Here is a 19,412-nt window from a genome sequence, read left to right as displayed (position 1 = left end):
GGGAGTCCTGTGGGATGAAGCTGTCTGTGAGCCTGGTGGTGCAGGACTGGACGGTGCGGGGTCTCTGATGATCCTGCTAGCCTTCTTCCTGCACCCCTGGGTGTAGAAGTCCTCCGTGGATGGCAACTCTGTCCTGGCGATGTGCTGTGCAGTTTTCACCAACCTCTGTCGAGCCTTACGTGTGAGGGTGGTTCAGCTGCCAAACGAGGTGGTAATGCAGCCAGTCTGCATTCTCTCAGTGGTGCAGCTTCGAGAAGTTGCAGAGTATCCTAAAGTCCATGTTGAGCATCCATAGCCTGCGGAGGAAGAAGAGCCGCTGTGATTGTGTCAGTGTGGTGGTTCCAGGTGTTTATCGGTGTTTTAAGCCCCCAACGTCTCCTTCCAGAAGGAAATGTTGGGGGCTTAAAACACTGCACTAGGATTAGGCAGTGGTTATGGTTAGGGTTAAGGTTAGGGTTAGGTGCCTTGAAGTCAACAGTCACAGCACTGCCTGGGAGGAGACGTTGGGGGCTAAAACACCATTGAGCGTTCCAGGTTGAGATGGTCCAATACCATTTTCTGCTTTCCGATACCTGACGTTGCGTATCGGCCGATACCGAGTACTGATCCGATACCAGAGTGTCAGTATTTGATTATGTTTTAACAGCTGTATACTACTATCCCTGTATGGATGTGATATGTAGGGCTGGGTACCGATTTCAATACTTTTTAGGCACCGACCGAATTGCCTCTAAAGTATCGAGTATCGAAAAATGCCTCATCATTCAGTACCCACTTTCAATACCTAAGCAGTAAATCTCATCAGTGTCAGTGAGCATGCTTCTACCAAGATCTAATAATGTCTGTGACTGGCTGTGTAACGTTACACGTTGTAGAGACACGCAGGAAGAAAACTCAGTTACACACAGAGACAGGGCTCACGTAGTAGGAGCTAACACATAAATTAAAAGATTAGTGCCGTAATGTGTAATGTTGGAATTTCGTTTTGTTTTATGAAATTGGTATCGTTTAGGGACCGGTATCAAAGTCACGGTATTGGTATCGGTACTGGTATCGACATTGTTTTTTTTAACGATACCCAGTCCTAGTGATATGATTTCAATCTTTGTTGTGCGGCCTGGCTCGGGTTATACTTTTTGTGAAACATAAACAAACACAAACAATGAATGCCATAGACCTTTCTTTTATTATCCAGTTTGACAGTCAGTCATAACCAAAAAAAGAACATAAATAAACTACTTTTAAAGTAGATTTTTCTTCGGCGCTTTATTACGTGGTAACGGATCGGTGCATAAACTCCGGTACTTACCGATACCAGCAGTTTAGGCAGCACTGGAGGCTTTTCCGATACCGGTATCGTTATCGGAACATCTCTAGTTCCAGGTCAGGTCCTCGCTGATGTGAACCCCAAAGGAACCTGAAGCTGCGGACTCTCTCCACCGTAGTCCCATAGATGGAGCTAGGGCTCAGCTCCTTGTCAGATGTCAGAGCTCTGACCTCCTCTCTGTAGGCCGTCTCATCTTCCCCCCCGTGAACAGGCCGATGATGGTCGTGTTGTCGGCAAACTCACTGCACAGTCCCTGGTGTCTGTAAATGCACAACTCAGTTAAAAAAACACAAGGAATAGGGCGCCCGGATAGCTCAGTTGGTAGAGCGGGCCAGGGTTCGACTCTGACCTGCGGCCCTTTGCTGCATGTCATTCCCCCCTCTCTCTCTCTCCCCTTTCATGTCCTCAGCTGTCCTATCAAAATAAGGGCCAAAAATGCCCCCCCCCCCCAAAAATCTTTAAAAAAAAAGAAAACAAAAAAAACAAAAGGAATATAACATTACAAAATAACAACGCGGCTCTAATTACACACCAAATATACACAGAACATTTTCTGAATCTGTCCAAGCGTCTCCGGTAATTCGGCAAACATATAATCCACCAAAGAGTGCGTGTTTAACTTTAAGTATTGGGCTACTTTAATTCCATCCAGATATTCACGCTCATTGTTCTCACTAGACACCAGCATGTTTCTAATTAACGTGAAATGGACAGAAAGGCTTCTTTTTTTTTTTTTTACCTCTTTATTTGCTTCAATGCTGAGATTTTCACAATTCTGAATAGATCATTTTTTATTTTGACTAAGACCACTTGAGGGTTTTCCAAGGATGATATGCTCTGCTTTTAAATACAGAGGTTTAAAAAAACATAATAAACATATTATACTTTACTAAACATACATACATATATTACTAAACAACATATACACTTAAAGACTTAAAATAAAACAACATATGTTTAATAATTTGCATGAATTAAACATATGTAAGTAATTTGATTTACTTTCTTCTATATTTAGAAATCATTTCTGGGGTCAAAGAAGTATCTCATATTTATTTTCCAAGCAAGTTCTCTCCAAAATAAGGAATTGGTAGTTTTGTGAATTTCGTTAGACTTCTGTTCCCATTCTTTATCATGTGGACTCTTCTTCCCATTTTATCGTACCAGTTGTTGTTGTTTCTTCTTTCCCCTGTAAGATTTTATACACTAAATGGACACAATAACTTATTCAGGAAATTCACTTCTTTAAACTCGTTCTTGGAAAATCATTAGAAGATTGTCTGCTCCGTGACTTAACAAATTGCCCACAACCCTGCGAAAGCTTCGCTCGCCAAGTATCGCCTTTCATGTACAGGCTGTCACTGAAACATGCAAACTTCACATACATCCTGCGAGATCTAAACACACCAAAGTCCTTAATCAGTCTCTTTATAAACATCCACTGGCCAGGGGTAAGAGGACACACTCTTACTTTACCCGTGAACACACGCATTGGCCGCTGTGATGTGGCAACTCCTGTGCTGCTTGCAGATTTTTCTGTTGCAATTATAATGGTGGAGCAGAGGATTACAGCTGTTTGAGCCACACTACACACACACCCAGTAAAAGTATAAGCTTGGTGAGGCTCCTCTGCCTTTCAGTTTCATTTGAACACCAATTCTGATTCACACCGCGCAGCCCGGCTTGTTATCACACACTGTCTGTCGTCATTGTTTTTCTTTTAAGTTTTTTAAAGTTTACGGGATATTTCTGGGTTGTGTTTTTTTTCGCAGGGTTTTAAGTAAGCACTGAAGGTGCCTTGGTCTCTTGCTCTTGAGTGGTTGTGAAGTGTTTGTGACAGTTGCTAAACCAACACCCTCCTGTAATGGCCTGGCAGACTACGAACCCACACGTGTACACACACACTTTCACACACTCCTGAGAGGGGGACTTCTGACTGGTTGGATAGATGCTGACAGAGCTGTTTAGGCAATGTAGATTACTGTCGCCTTACACCGGAGAGGTGTCATCCACCGCAGCCTGATAAGAGGCAGAATGTGGAAGACTAATTGTCTGTCTGCATACGTGTTGAGATGAAATGGCCTGCTTGGAAGAAAAGTGTCTGCAGCAAGTGTCAGTGGATGTGTTGAAGACCTGGAGCTGCATTACAGAAATGTTCTAAGTCCATAATCCTGTCCTAGACTTGTTGAGATGTTAACATGTGACTTTAGATAGGAAGTTTCTCTAATACAGACACCGAAGTGCAAGTTTGTTTTGTGCTAGCGATGCATTTGTAGGATATTCTGTCCCCTCCCAAACAAAGTCCTTGGCTGTTTGCTTTGAAAGTTTTAAAATCGACAGAATGTAGTTTAAAGATGAGACAGGATCTGTGCTAAATACAGGTTCTATCAGCTGTCAAATTGGTATATGTATCTCCCTCAAGGATTGTAGAACATAATTGTAAATTTGTGGTTCTAAAAAGAGGCTTTCATTCTGCGATTCTCTCTCTTCTCAGGAGCAGAAACAGTTAAAGTTTTTCACGGGAAAGTGTTTGCTGTTGAACGGCCTATGTAGGAGAACCAGACATTTCTCAGTATGAAATGATATTATTTTTTTTATTTGGCAGCAATGGGAAGAAATATGAAATTCACGACCAGATAACAAAATTAATGAGCAGCCAAATTCCGTCAAGTTCTGGTGACTGTAGCTACTGTATACAGTATGCCTGTTATTAAAATATATTATATTATAAAAAGTTGTTATGAGATATGTTGCATTTTTCGTTTTAACTTCAGATGGACGTGACATTTTGGGTGTCAAAATCTTTACTGGTTAGTGTTGTGATTGCTGAGTGCAGTAATGGGAAATAACTGACAGTTAGTACTTCCCTACAGTGTCGACACCCATCTTTAAATCTTAACTTAATAACTCTTTCTATTCCATGCTGCTTAAACCTTCCCCTACATCTCCTGTTCTCCTCCATCTGCCTCTCAGCCACAGAACAGGATCTTAGTTTTGCAACAACGTCAGTGTTAAATTGGAAAAACCGTGTCGATACAGTGACGAATACAACTGACCAATCCTGCATCTCATTCTTCTTTATTTGATATCATAGGGAAACCAATTTTTGTTGTTAAGGTCCTTGGAAATTGATTTGCAATCCCACAAATAATCCCATAACCCTTTTTGAAAGCACAGCTAGGTCATTTACATACATATGGAACAGACACATATGCAAAAATAGCCAAAATGGCTTCAGATTTGGACAACCAATACATTATTTTTAATTCATAGTATCAAATCATAACAAGAGTTATCTCGAGACACTTTACAGATAGAGTAGGTCTAGACCACACTCTATAATTTACAAAGACCCAACAATTCCAGTAATTCCCACAAGACAATGAGATAGACAAGATGCACTCTACACATCCACATCCACATAACCTTACTTGGTTTCATGTGTGGCTTTCACCAGGTCAACTGACGGGTGAGTGAATGAGTTTGTGAGTTCATTTGTGGATCCTGATATGCCTCACTTCATTTTTTTGTTTTGCATATCAACATCATAAGTAGGGCTGCATGTCTCTGGGCTTGTCTACTCGTTTTAGTGCTGCATGTTATGTAAGCCCATGAACAAGCACCTGTTACTGTCCGATCCCTAAAGCACCTGCTTCCTCCAAACCTCCAATATGTCCAGCACTGTGTTAGTGAGGCGGACTCACTTGTGAATATGCCCCAAATATCTGTTCACAGCTTATGGTAATACATTTGAGAGATTAAAACAGAAGAGCAGACACTGTGATTCCACAAAAACCTCCGAGCCACAAATGAAATGAATGTAATGAATAACTGTGTGCAGGGAAAACAACTTTGAAAAAGCAATTTGGCATATTGCATACGGCGGGCCACTAATGTAATGGTGGGAATGCCGTTGATGGCAGTGGATGTCACACAGAGCCGTGTAAGGCGAGGATGAGCGGAGGGGTAATGCACAATAACCCGGCGCATTAACCTCTGGCCCTCCCCTCTTCTCATTTTAATCCAGCAAATTCCATTATTCCATCCCCCTTGCAGGTCCATTTGCATGTACAGGAATCCTACCCTGCTGCCAACCTCCTTTTATTCCTGCTATCAGTGCTCGTATATCCTGCTTGTGTCTCCAGTGTTAATCTACCACCGCTGGGCCTCAAGCACTTTGAATAAAAACAAGGCTTCAATTCCGCCACTTTGCGAAGGCTACTAATTGCACAAAAGGGCGATCATCCCCTCAGATGGGTTTAAAGACTTCCAACAGGGAATAATAATGTGATAATGCAGGTTTCACTGTAATTTAACACATACAAGAACATCAAAAGTGGGGCATTCTGTGCTTAGAACAATGTACCATTACACACGCTAGACACTGCAAAGAGCCTCACAGGCCATTGACCTAATATACTCTCATCACATATGAACACATGAAGCTTATACCAGACTGGGCAGACACACCCACACATCCATTTAAATGCTTTGCACTGTGGCTGTTTATCCTCTGTAATGAACAGAATGCAGTAAAGTTGAAAATAAAAGGACAACCGTTGACAAACATCATCTAACATTCAGTCTGATTAGAGTAAAGGTAAAATATTTGAACCTTCAGTTAGGCCTCTTGTCTTTCTTACATTGTGATCATGCATCGGACCAATCTGAAGATTGGCGGTTCGAGCCCTGGCTCCTCCAGTTGAAGTGTGCTTGGGCAAGACGCTAAACGTATCGGTATGTGAATGATTAGATCAGATTAGATCCTGATTAGCAGATTGGCACCTGTTTGTAAGATTGGCTGCTTACATAAAGACACGCAAACATGTAGGCCAATGGCTGAATCCCTTCGAAGTTTCTAGCCAACCTAAGGTAGATGCTAGAATATGGTCACCGAACAAATCTCAACCTAGCGCGAGCAGCATTGGTTGGCAGGGCGAGACCAGATCCAGAATTTCTTAATGAGGGAGAACGAGTAGATTTGCTTCCAGCCCCTTTTTTTTTTCTCCACTTTTTATGTGGCTCCAGACAGAGTATTTTTTTTACATACATAAAACATGTCTTGAGCTGACTGTTGGTCTGTGTCATTGAGTGCACAATGTCTCTTTTCTCTGATGGACCAGATATGTGAACCTCTACATTGTCTTTAATTAAAAAATACATTCTTTCAGTTGGCAGGAGAAGCCCAAGAGCTGTTCTCAGTGCGCCATGGTCCTGTGCGAGCAGCTCACATTCTGCCAGTTCCTCATATCAGTGAGTATCTTCAGTACTTTAACACTGCCTAAATGTGAAACAACAAACTCCTTAGCATACACTGCATAATCTAACTCCATATCAGGCTCTGATCATTATGTCTCCATACTGTTTTGAATTGGTAATATTGTTGACCTCTCACTAGAGACTTTTAGTGTACTATGTGCTGCAGCCTCAAGACTTCTCCAGCCTGAGAAGTACATTTAAGGTTTTTCTTTATTGTGGTCTTTTAACTGGTTGAATTTGACTTGTTTAACATCTTAATAACACCCTTGTCAGTTGAAATACATTTTAGATTTTCTCAGATGTGTGCCACTCTGTGCGGTAAAGACTGGAAACGGGGAAACCGCTTGCCCGTCTCTGTCCAAACATTAAAAACAATCTGCCTATCAGCACCTCTAAAACTCATCAATTAACTCGTTATAGCTTGTTTGTCTACTTCGTAACAAAAACTAAAGGACCACATCGCAACCTTGAACTAGGCAGAACCTTGGCTGATTTCACCGTGTCTCACCAGATGAAATGCCACCCGCAAATCCCTTTAGCTTTATTTTAAAACACTAGATTTTTTGGACTTTATAATCCTCAAACACAGAAGGGATAAGGCTGAATTGCCTGTAAACACATTTCCTTTGCGAGTCCTCAGAAGTGTCTTTTCAGGATAAATTGCAAATGTCTGTCCTGGAAAAAACAACAACACACCGGTTAACTTGATTTCGGCATTCAAGGTCGACACTTAAAATTACATTTTGTACGGCACATCCTAATGCAATTTTGGGTTGTGGGCATTTTAAGTGGTGCTATATCATTGAAATTAAAGAGTGCAAACCCTAAAGTCAATCTACGATTAGTGTTGGCCTGCTCTCAGTCAGTGGTGGCAAGCCTCTGAAGTCCGTGCTTTCTTGCTGCCAAAGCTCTGCTGGAAACCTCTCACTGTGCCTTCACTCTTCTGTTAGCAAGCTCTCTCTAACACCTCTAAATCTATGTTTTCTCTTTAAAACTCGTTCATATTTTGTTCAGGTAAACGCACAGGTTGTGGATGCTATTTTCGTTCCGTGTTCTATTCCACGTTCTATTCCCAGAATTCCTGTTCCTCATACTGTATCTGGTGCTGCCCAATGTCTTTTTAGATTTCCAAAACATAAAAAATGAATCAAGCCTTAACCTTAAAACGGTAAGTGTTTTTTGTAGCTGCCAGTTTGCAGTAGAACTTAACAGTTCTGCAGGGAGACATCTTAAATAGAGGTACTAATTATTCTATCAATAAACAATAATGTAATGCTGCCATACATGTTGCATTAATAGTAAAGTAATTCTGGGAAAGCAGGAAATCAACTAATGTGTGCAGAACTTGACAAGAATGGATGGAGAAATGTGGGTTAAATATGAGATTACAGCTGATTATCATAAATTAACCCCTGGAATGCATCGACTATGACAAATTGATGATATGCAACAGAATAAGAGTATTTGGAATGGATGCCTTCAGTGTCCTGTCCCATCCTCTTCTACTCTTAAGTTTTTCTTTCATATCTCTGGCTCCATGGTCCCATGACCTTCCCCATGTTTCCGTCCACATGTTTATGCAGATTTTCAATTAATAAACAAACTGAATGGAAATAATGGCAATTTAAAGAGAAATTCAAAGTAGTGGAAGACGAAAGAACGAGAAGAACAGGGTATATTAATTGGTGTATCATCAACATTGAAACATTTCATTTGATTCACAATAGTGAAAAAGTAAAGTACAAGTAGTGAAATGTATGCCACAGTGATGACAAACAAATGTTTCACTGGTTTCACTCTTTTTCAGACACTGGAAAGTTGAATGCAGTATGAATACCAGCGTCCATATCCTCTAAAGCTATGGTGCAAATGGTTTAGTGGTTCCACTGATTAGATCCTTTCCAGACATGAAGTTTAAATTTTATCTCTGCAGGTGTCAATCAGTGCTGAGAAATCTGTCATATAGCCGCTGGTTTGTCCTTTTTTCTCGGTGAGAAAATCGGCTTTTTGTTCTCTGTCCGTGTTCCGGTCTTTTGGCAGATTTCAACAGCACACAATGGCAGCATTTGAAGAGCGCTGGAAGTGGATGAAAGCAAACCACAGTAATAAGAAGCAGCAGATAGCCCCAACACATGAGGGGAGCAATTCTCTCGGCAGAAAATAAATATGAATTGTATGTATGAACACTGGAGAGAAGGACAAGGATTGCAATCTGCTAGGGCGCAAACAGTGTTGCACTGTGGTGAGCCATTAAAAGGCCAATTGTCTGTGATGCGAGGCCGTGGGTGGGCGAACTTAGAAAGACCCGAAAATAGGTGTTGATTATAATAAGGCAAGGTTCCCCTTTCCTAGAATAGAGAGGGAAGTACTGGTTTTCCAAAGGGAGTCAATGTGTGTATCCACATCCTCTCTGAGAGTTTACAACCTGCGATCTTCCGTTGCCTTGGAAAATGAGGCAACAGTGTTCCCTTGATTGATAACAAATGAGCATTGAGTAAATGTGAATATATTTAATAATATGTACTGTAGGTCTTTAAGCTCTTGTTCGAGTGAAGTAGTAGTTTGTGAAATTAGGTTTGTATGTCTTCACAATAGAGCTACACTTGGGATGCTCTCACACTATAAAAGTAATTCTATGAAGTTTAACAACAAACGAGTTGTCTGTGATGTTTGAGGCCATGGTGTAGTATTATCTCAGCATGGAACCATCCCCTCTGTTACAATGAAACATGCGAACGTCAACATGGACACAAGTCAGCAGTACTTGCTTCAATTACTGTCCATTGCAGCAGGGATCAAATCAAAGTCTCTATATTCATCAAATGTTGCATTTTTTCCCCCAACAAGTTTATTTTAGTAAATGTGCCATTTCGCTAAGTCTCTGAAAGTCATATTTATATTACGGCTCAATATCTTGACTGGGACTGATGTCTGATGACAGAAACATGAAAGAAGTACCCTGGCTGGAGTGTTAAAGGCTGGTAGGGAAGGCACATTTGCTCTCACGCCATACCACAGAAACCCAGGCTGATTACTGTCAAGCCTCAAATTACAGTCCTCTAAAGGGTAACATCTTCTTTATTCTAAGCACCCCCATCCCCTCAATCCCCTGATCCTCGGTCCGTCTTCAAGAATGAGACAATCAGGGAAAACACGGGATCAGTCCACTTAATGCAACATGTTTTCTCTTCATGTTTAAAAAAAAATAAATAAAAAATGCCTGTTGGGTTTTTACCATGCTGTAATTCCACCCTGAAATCCCAAAACAAACAACGACATAGAAAGAAAATCTCACTCTCTTTTGCAACATTCAGGAGATTTCTCCAGCTCATTTCAGTTAATAAGTCATTTAAAAAAAAAATCATATTTTCCCTTATCCGAAGCAAGGGTTGGAAAGGACAGAGGGTGTCTTATGCTGTAGAGGTTGTAAAGCCCCCTGAGGATGATTCGTGATATTAGGCTATATACTGTAAATAAAATTAACTTGACTTGATTTTCCCAGCTTGAAAACCTTACACAGTGGAGGGTCAGAAAAAGGTAGAATGCCAAAAGCTTTACAGTATGTGGATTCCACTTTTTGGCTGGTGAGCATAGTGTTCCACTAACTTGCAAAATATGACATTTTCTGGAAAAATAAAAATCTCCTTTTCATCAAAAATGTTTTGTGACCATAATTGAATTACAGGGCAACAGTAGTAATGTAATCTGCATGTTTCCTGTCATGGTAATAGGCTGCCTGTTGAATGAGGGTGGGCAGCACTAGAGGCTTCACATGTTCGTTTAAAGATTGTCCCTCTTTGTTGTGTGCAGATAATTCTGTTTCTCATCCCTCTTTCTATGACTCGTCTTCCTCCTCAGGTCCTCTGAACACGGACAGTTTTACCGACAAGAGGCCTCTGCTGGGGGTATGCAAGAGCACAGGGTCTTCTGGGTGAGTTCACGCTTCATAATAAAGCTGACATCACCACCTTCCCCAACAGGATCTTGGTTGTTTATAATTACACTAACACAACAGCAATTGCAGTCACTGATTAGCACACTATGAACCAGATATGAGCTACTACTCAATTATATTCAGCTGGAATAGACCTCTTGAATAGTTTGGTGCAACTTCATACATCTTTTATTGTAATTTTTGCCAAATATATATATAAATATAAATAAATATATATATATATATATATACACACACACACACACACACACACACACACACACTAAATGACACCATGATTTCCATACATGTAGCAATTTAGGTAAACATGCTTTTGGGTTATATGGCTTATTATTATTAAAGCATATTAATTTAAAAAAACAGATGACTTAAATGAAACCATGAGGGCGGCAGGTAATGCGCGTTGAAGAATATACATTTCCAATTGTGACAGAATGGGTCATTTTTAAGTAAACTACCTATAAGATCATCTGAACATGTCAGTCAATAGTGACTGGTTAGGCCAAAATCAAGTCCCCCCCCCCCACAGAAAATAGCTGACAAGAAGGCTGTGTTAAAATGATGTCTTTGTCGATGAGGTGTTTAACAACCATACTTGATATCCCTGTCCTGAGTAGCAAGCCGATTGGCAGTAGCAGAGCGTAATTGACGGGCTGCGGTGTATGCTTTGACCATGTCCTGGATGTAAGATGGGTGTGAACCATTCACAGCACGGTATGCAAGTAATATAATAAACTGTGTCCTTTCGGATTTGAATGCGTCCGAGACAAATGTTTTAAATATTCCAAGGCCAAGATTGAATATCTTTTAGAACTCTCCAGAAAAAGGTATTGTCACATGTGAGTATATATAGTTGATTTAGCATTCATCTGTCAAATACCTAATAATAAAAAGATATGTTGTATTGGATTGCATCAAATCTATAGGTGTACCTAATAAAGTGGACATGGTGTAAGTGAGTCTAGTTAGTTTCAGGGTAGTGTCGCTTTGCCAGACCTTCCTCCAAAGTGCCCTGGATGAGAATCTGGCTACTCCACATAGCATTCGGGGATGGGAGGAAAACCTGCTCTGGTTTATTGCCATTTCTTTAGACCAATCACAATCGTCTTGGGCGGTGCTAAGCACCGCAGAAAAGCCGCGGTGCCGCTGCAAAATAGGCTCGGAAGGAACTTGTTTTGGTGGAACGTGTACGTTTTTAAAAGTTGTTTTAGTTTAGAAAATTAGACAGATGTCAGATTGGACACGTCTGGATTTACCCTGCAGAGATCGGAGGAGCAGTTAACCATAGTCCTCATAAACTCCACCGGAGTTTAAAATGCCAACACAAAGAAAGCAAAAGGTAACGGCCATCCGGCTGAAAAAAGAGGGACATCCGGCGGAATTTCCGGCAGCAACGGAGCAATCCTGGAAGTGGAATGTCAAGGATATAGACTAGATTCAGGGGAACTATCCTGAAAAGTACACAGACTGCTAGGAGACTAGAAGGAATGACCCATCCTCATGACATTTTGTCTTTTTAAAAAGTGCAGAAGGGAGTGGAAAGCTTTTTGCTTTTTGCAATGTTATGAAGTACAAATCATACATCTGTAAGTCATTTTCTGTTAATAATAAGAGGCATCAAAGGACACCCAACCTCTTGTTATGAACCCTTCACATGCACCCAACTGGAGCTAAGCCAGTGATGTGGTCTTAGTGACTGTGATTCATGGATTTTTAATGGCACTATGGTTGGCATGCGAGCAGTACCTGGACACCCCATAGGCAGACAGAAAGGAGATTAAACAGATGTGTAGATCCCTGGGATTCACAGGGTTGGGACTGGAAATGTCATGTCTTTGTTTAGCGAAAGAAAGTGAATTTAAAAAGTGACAGACCCCAAGGCATCTTGTACTCGCCTCTCCATACACAGTCCATGTCCTCCTCTCTCTCTCTCCCCCCCCCCCCCCCCCCCATTTACTTATGCTCCTCTTCCAGAGCAACACAAAATTTAACTCAATATATCCTCCTCCTGGAAATGAAATAAGGAAGTCTGTCTTCAGCTGGGCCTTGATGGAGAACAACTTCTTGATGTTTCCCAGGGACTGCCGCCCCTGTCTCTCTGACGCCGTTGCTTCTGCTTTTCCTATGTCCTCACTGACACTGAGACGGGCAGCGTTTTGACGGTTTGGCGAATCACCCAGGCTTGGCTCGACACTAATGCTGAAAACACGCACTGTGTTGAAAAGCCGAAACCCTGACCTCTGGCTGAATGGCACAGCCTGGTTCTTCCCCCTACAGAAGTGCTTGGTAAATAACACTCTGGTCAAAGACGAGAAGGAAAAAGGCTTCCGGGTGCGGCGCAGTACTTTCCATTGGGCCTGTTCATAAACTTACTAAGGTCCTCACACAATTTTTAGCATATAATCATTTTGAAATAACAGCTTTTGTTAACCACCAAAAAGGATGCCGTCTTGACACTTAAATGAAAAACAGATTGAAGCCTTGGCCGCTACAGCGGTGCTGGTTTAGAAGTTGGTTCAGTCAGCTCTAGGCTTAGATTACAAGATTTGCAAATTAAAGGAAAACCAGAGAAGGGAAAAAGCATGTGTGCCGAAGCCCTGTACTTGTGGATATCCAGCCAGGCACACTCAACATAATTTTATCAATGGAAAGGATTATGCGTTAAGTCCAAACAATGTATGGATCCAGTGATTTTCTTGACAGTAAAGCTACATATGCGTCCCTTTCAGTCTCTGTACCAGTGCCAGTGGGCTTTGGGAATTAGTAAAGAATGCTGGTGCCATTGCAGACCTTGGTATGTCTGCTCACATTTCTGGAAAGGATTTGTGTTCTCTTCCCCTACTTGCTGTTGTTATTTTTTTTTTTTCATTCATTTTAATTACATCTACAGGTATTACAATTCTCGGAGACTCGAGGCTGCTCTCTGTCAATGAATGTACATTTTATGGCCAATAAAGAGGCTACTTAACAGTTTGTGGGTGTTTGAGAGCGCACACTTCTTTGGCAAAAGTTCAGTGATGAATAAGCGAGCTCTGTTCTCCAGAGTTTGGGAACTGTCAGTGACATTTCCAATCTACCCCCTCATAACATCTCCATATGCTTAGAAGATGTGGTCCTTTTTTTCTTTTAACCAATGTAGTCCTCTTTCACCGTGCAGATTACTACTGGATGTGCTATTTCTGGGTGCTGGCTAATACAGATGGATATTCTGAGCAGATATGGTCACTGTTGAAGCTGTGGATCCTTTTTTTTTTTTTTCTTTTCTTTTTTTTCAAAGGACTGCACAATCACTGGGTTTTATCTGCTCCATCTCATGAATGTCACTACCGACATTCCTGTCTCATAGTTTAATTTTGAAAGGGTCTTCAGTCGCCAATAAGAAACGTCTTGTTGTACAATGTAAAGTTTCCTTCCATTTCATATCATTTATGATGTTCATGATTATTGAAACTTTGTGGAATCAACAGCATGTAAAGTGTTAATCCTGGGGAAGTATGAAGTCTCTGTTGTGGATTTGGCAACCCTTGTGTTCACTGGTGGTCATGACTGGTGGCGTCAAGTGCATTTTGATTTATACAGATCCCATTGTTGTTCCATTTGGAACAAAGGTGTCTTGTCTGCAGGAATTACAGTACAAGAAAAGAAACTTGTGCACAGCCATAATCAGACATGGCTAGACTAAAAAGCAAATTGATGGGCGAATTCACAAAATCAAGACAAAAAGATACCGTGTAACTCTCAAAGCACCCGCAAAGGATGAAATGCACTCTTAACTGTGCTGCCAAGCAAATAGCGTCTTGGTGCTCCTGTGTTATTTGCACAAGTTTAAATGAATTTATATGCATACATTTGGTGCAAAATTGGCCCCTTTCTATGTGCATTTTCTGCAGAGTTCGATCCCCAGTCCTGGCAGAGCTTTTCTGTGTGGAGTTTGCATGTTCTCCCCGTGTTTGCGTGAGTTTCCTCCGGGTGCTCCGGTTTCCTCCCACCATAAAGACATGCATGCTAGGTAACTAGGACTACAGTTGAAAATAAGCTGGCTGGCTAACACTGGAGCATTTACAAAAATGTTTATTAATGTGCATTGTCCTCCGTAAATAAAAAAAATAAAGTCATTGCCTTGCCATTAGAGATGCTCCAAAATCTTTGCTTTTTATATAGTGCATTTTGACTGATATTACTGCTTTGATTGATAACCGCTAAATTCCAGGACAGAAAAAAATTCTTCCAGCCTAACCTTGTCGGCATGCTTGTTTGAGCAAGTTTGGTCAAATTTTATTATGGCTCTATCAATATTTCTGAATATATCATAATACATGACCAAGTGCCTGTGGTTTTTCTGTTCTCATAAATGTTTCTTTTAACTCTGCTAAATCAGTAAGGAGTTAAAAATGATTTGGCAATTGAGCAAGCTGGTCATTTTTATAGCTTAATTAACACTGCATAGACTGTCTAGGCAATGGACCAATGGAGTTGAATCTCTGTGTCTTTGCAGTTACATTGTAGAACCAGCCCAAAAACTACAATAACAACCGTTCCCCTGTTGCATAAACAGTTATTGGATGATGTATGGTACTGGTATTGGAACCTACAGCTTCAAATCAAACCGAACCCAGGCACCCCGTCTCTTCATTTTCTATCTTTGAGCTGATATGCTGTGATTTCAATTTCTACTCTAGCATGAATAACATGTATTTGGCTTACAGTATAATAGTGGCATTAGGTCATGTGTACTTTCATGGTGCAGTGCTTCAAGCAAAGACACTATCTCTGTTCATTATAATTTTTGGTGCCTCTTGCCCTTCACATTGGTAATAAATGCCGTGCAAAATCAAAGATATATGTACGACAAACATAATTTCATACTCCTGAATACCCATATTTAAATCTGCTTAAAGTCCTGTAGTGAAATACGCAGGCTATTAATTACATGGTTGCAAGCAGCAAAGTCCACTTAGCTCTCACACCCACAAAAAGCCCATTGTGGCACTAAGCTCTTGTGTTTTAGTGCATTTTCATGACAGGTTTTGCTTTGAGGACAGGATGTATCCGTCTTTTAAAGTGTATTAAATGGAAATCATCAAGCATTTGTATAAAATGAGCCACCAGATTAAGGGGATTTGGAGAAGTGATGCTTTTTATCCACCATGAGGTTATGGTGTTCTTCACTGTCACATTATGACCACACACGGACACACATTCTCATGTTATCCAAGCCGTGTGTGTGTGTGTGTGTGTGTGTGTGTGTGTGTGTGTGTGTCTGGACTAGATGCTACCATCAATGACTCAGGGAAGCGACTCATATATTTAATTTGTACTTTTACTGTCAAGTTCTTAAAGTTAGATGTTGATATTTGTACTCTTGTTATACCTTTTTACATGGTTTGTTGTAAAGCTGTAAGCTTGATTAATCAGGGCTCGAAATACCTTAATCTGTGTTACGACACTGGTGCATGTAACATTTTTAAGGCTTCATTTTAGCTGACTTTCCCATACAGTAAAACTACTTCATATTTTATATGGTCATAGTCCAGAAATCCAAACCTATTATGGATTTTTTTTCAAATTAGGACCTCTTTGGTGATGTCACATACTCATCAAGACTTATTTAATATATAATGTGTAATATAATGACGTTTTTATTTGGTATATAAAATGCGAGAAATTATTGCTGAAATTTGAGTCTTCCTTCAGCCTTTTTGGCTGCTCCAAGTACCGGTACTGTAAAAGCATAAAAAGGCATTCATCAAAATCCAAAGCGGCGGCTCACTTAACTGAAGTTATATAGAGATGGTCCGATACCATTTTTTGCTTCCCGATTCTGATACCTGAACTTGCGTATCGGCCGATACCGATCAGATACCAGTGTGTCATATATTTTATTATGTTTTAACAACTGTATACTACTATCCCTGTATGGATGTGATATTATTTCTATCTTTGTTGTCAGTCTGGCTCAGGTTAAACTCTTTGTGAAACATGAATGCCCCAGAACTTTCTGTTATTATGCAGTTTGACAGTCAGTTATAACGGAAAAAGAACATACATGAACTACTTTAACGTATTTTTTCTTTAGGGCTTTATAACGTGGCATCGGATCGGTGCATAAACTCCAGTACTTCCCGATACCGATACCAGCGTTTTAGGCAGTATCGGAGCCGATAGGTATCGGCATCGGAACATCTCTAGTTTTATAGTGCTGCTGTTGCGCTGTGCTGCTCTGTCTTGTCTGTCCGTGTGCTGTCGGTGTCCTCTTTTTGCGCCGCAATATTAATATTTAAAAGAAATCTTTTTTTTACTGCGTGAGAAAATGGACATGTGGTGAGAGTGTGTGAAAAGTGTCATTTACGGGAGTGTCCTTATGGCCCTGACACACCAACCCGACAATCGGCCGTCGGACAGTCTGGCGAGGTCAGTGACTCGAGTCTGTTCAGTGTGTTCCGTGCCGTCGTCAGTCGGAGGAGCTGTCGGCCTTCATTTTGGCCGACCTGACTTGCTGGGTCGGAGGGCGGGCAGTCGGACTCACTCCACCAATCTGATTGGTGGAGCGCTAACCCGGAAATAACGAGCGGGATGAGTGACGAACGTCTCTCAAAATCTGACGAAAATCTTTTAAACTGACCTTTGTCGATCTCAAATGAAGATTCTGCAACTGCATGGCCTATTTCTGGCTTAAAATGTTTCCAGAAACACGTTTCAGTGAACTATTTTCGTAAAATACGAGATAGTATTTCGAACAGGCCGCCATTACGATCGGCTGGAGAAGCCAGACCCATGTGACACGTTGTCATTTCCGGTTTTCAATTTTTGTATTACGTCTCGCGCGCGCGCAGAACGTGCGCTCAAGACCGCGTCGCTTCGGTGCATTCCAAGGCACTTTTGGACCTCAGGGAGCCGACTGATCAGTCTGACTGCCTTTTCTGCCGACGGTCAGCCGTCTGGTTGGTGTGTCAGGGCCTTAATCTGATTACTACTCGTGAGAGTTGGCAGCCCTGAACAGTTTTGCGCACCGGTGCATATAGAGCTGAGAATCACGTGCACGTCTAAACTTTTATGTGCACTACTGTGCATATATGCTTGTGGTAATTTTGAGCCCTGTTACTGTCTGGGTTCATGATGATCTCAATGTTCAGAAAGGACGTCATACCAGAACAGAATCCACAGACACTAGTGGTCTTTTCATCCTGGTCTCAAAAGTTTGCCTTCAATTTGTGGCCAGGAATGTCATGTTCTCCACTGAAGAAACGGTTTTGATGAAATCATTCCCTTTTGTCATGCCTCTGCGTGGAAATGAGAGTGACTGTAATCTGGTCTTCCACTTCCCCTTTTTCATTGCCCCACACACGCACACATACACACACACTTGTGCATAGGCAGAGCTTCGAGGCTCAGGCTTCACTCAGGAGCGTTTATTTTGACTTGCACGTCTGTTTTATGTCTGTCGAAAATGTGTTCTGCCTCGCCAGTTTTCCCCCTTCAAATAGGAAGTCAGATTAAACTCAGTAGTACTGGAAGCAGTGCATATAAACACACCCGACAAGCTGAATGATTAGTAATGACTTTTCAAACCTTTACCAGAACCCCATTCCCTAAACCAGGTCTCAGTGGTCAAAGCAATTAATATTTTATTTTACTAGTTTAAACTTTCCCTTTCCCTTTACATTAAACTAAGTATATGGCAGTACTAATGTAATTTCCCTCAGATGTTGGATGAAAGATAAAGGAGCATTGGCTTGGTGAAGTAAAACGGGTGGTTCTTAGCAGGGCCAATATTTATCTTGCATCCCAGAGTAAGGATTCAGTCTTAACTGCCCAAAACGTTTTGGTCCTACTATTACTGTAGGTGTTGGAGTAAGAAATAGAAAATGACTCCCATCTCTAAAACATTCACGAGGGCTCCAGATGTGACCTAACTGTTCTGTGTTACCTTGTAGCCAGTACAGTCAGATTTAATGGTTCTATTTGCTGTTTTTCTCACTTTTAGCGACAATGCGATGCTCACACACACACACACACACACACACACACACACACAGGACAGGACAGCAATAATACTGTATGTACAGTATTAAACAGTAAAGGAAATGTATTTCTGGCAGCTCTGCAGACATGGAGCTGTGGTTGAACTTTTTACCCTAATTACTTTCCTACTAATGCCTGCAGCTTGCCGGAATCACTGTGCCTCCCTCCAGGCCCCTATCAGGCACTGATGTGGCCAGCGTGTGTTGTGTATGGGGGGGGGCTGGGTTTGAGCCAAAACAAAAAGAAACAAATAGCAAGGAGTAGGGCAAGAATGTTGCAATGCAGTTTTTCTTTTCCAGTTTTCATGAAATTATAGATGGAGATTTAATTGTCCACCATGGACGAAAGGGCCTTAAAGTGCCAAAAAGAAAACGTTCAAATTTAAACACAATATATTATGCCATAACAACTAGGCCAACTCCATTTTCTGATAAAATGAATGTAATATGATAGAAAGCTCCTCATCAGCTACTAGACTATTATGGGAAATTAGGAGATTGACTAAGAGATATAATAACATGGTCAGTTTCTGTTTCCGAGGTAAAAAAAAAATGTAGTACCAATATTTCCCTTTCTTGTTGCAGTGAAGAGTTTGTGTCACACTGTCTAAATGCTTTTTCAGAGGCTTTTCTACTCTGCCAAGAATAGAATCTGGGTACAACTTTGAGTACTTGTAGTATGTTAACATTTGATTTTGGCAATGTTGATCTCAAATTTCTGCTTTCAGTATCCAAAAGCTCCTATCAGTTGAACTCTAGTGGAAACGCAATTCCTCTAAAGTTCAACAGACTCCAGTTGGATCATCAGAGTTCTCTATTTCAGCAGAGCCAGCCTTGACTTTCCAAACCG

At 41.1% G+C, this 19,412-nt stretch overlaps 1 protein-coding gene across 3 annotated transcripts in view; it reads left to right on the top strand.

The window, feature by feature from the left end:
- Positions 1 to 19,412, top strand: part of bcas3 (BCAS3 microtubule associated cell migration factor) — a 326,574-nt gene that overhangs the window by 12,842 nt on the left and 294,320 nt on the right. For all 3 annotated transcript variants that reach the window (XM_078246922.1, XM_078246921.1, XM_078246923.1), the window contains exons 6-7: positions 6,499 to 6,580; positions 10,445 to 10,517. In XM_078246922.1, coding sequence (XP_078103048.1) covers positions 6,499 to 6,580; positions 10,445 to 10,517 — 155 coding nt within the window. The remainder of the gene's footprint in view (positions 1 to 6,498; positions 6,581 to 10,444; positions 10,518 to 19,412) is intronic.

The sequence above is a fragment of the Sander vitreus genome, chromosome 3, assembly GCF_031162955.1.
Source record: "Sander vitreus isolate 19-12246 chromosome 3, sanVit1, whole genome shotgun sequence".
Lineage (NCBI taxonomy): Eukaryota > Metazoa > Chordata > Actinopteri > Perciformes > Percidae > Sander > Sander vitreus.
This window is presented reverse-complemented; position numbering and strand designations above follow the sequence as displayed.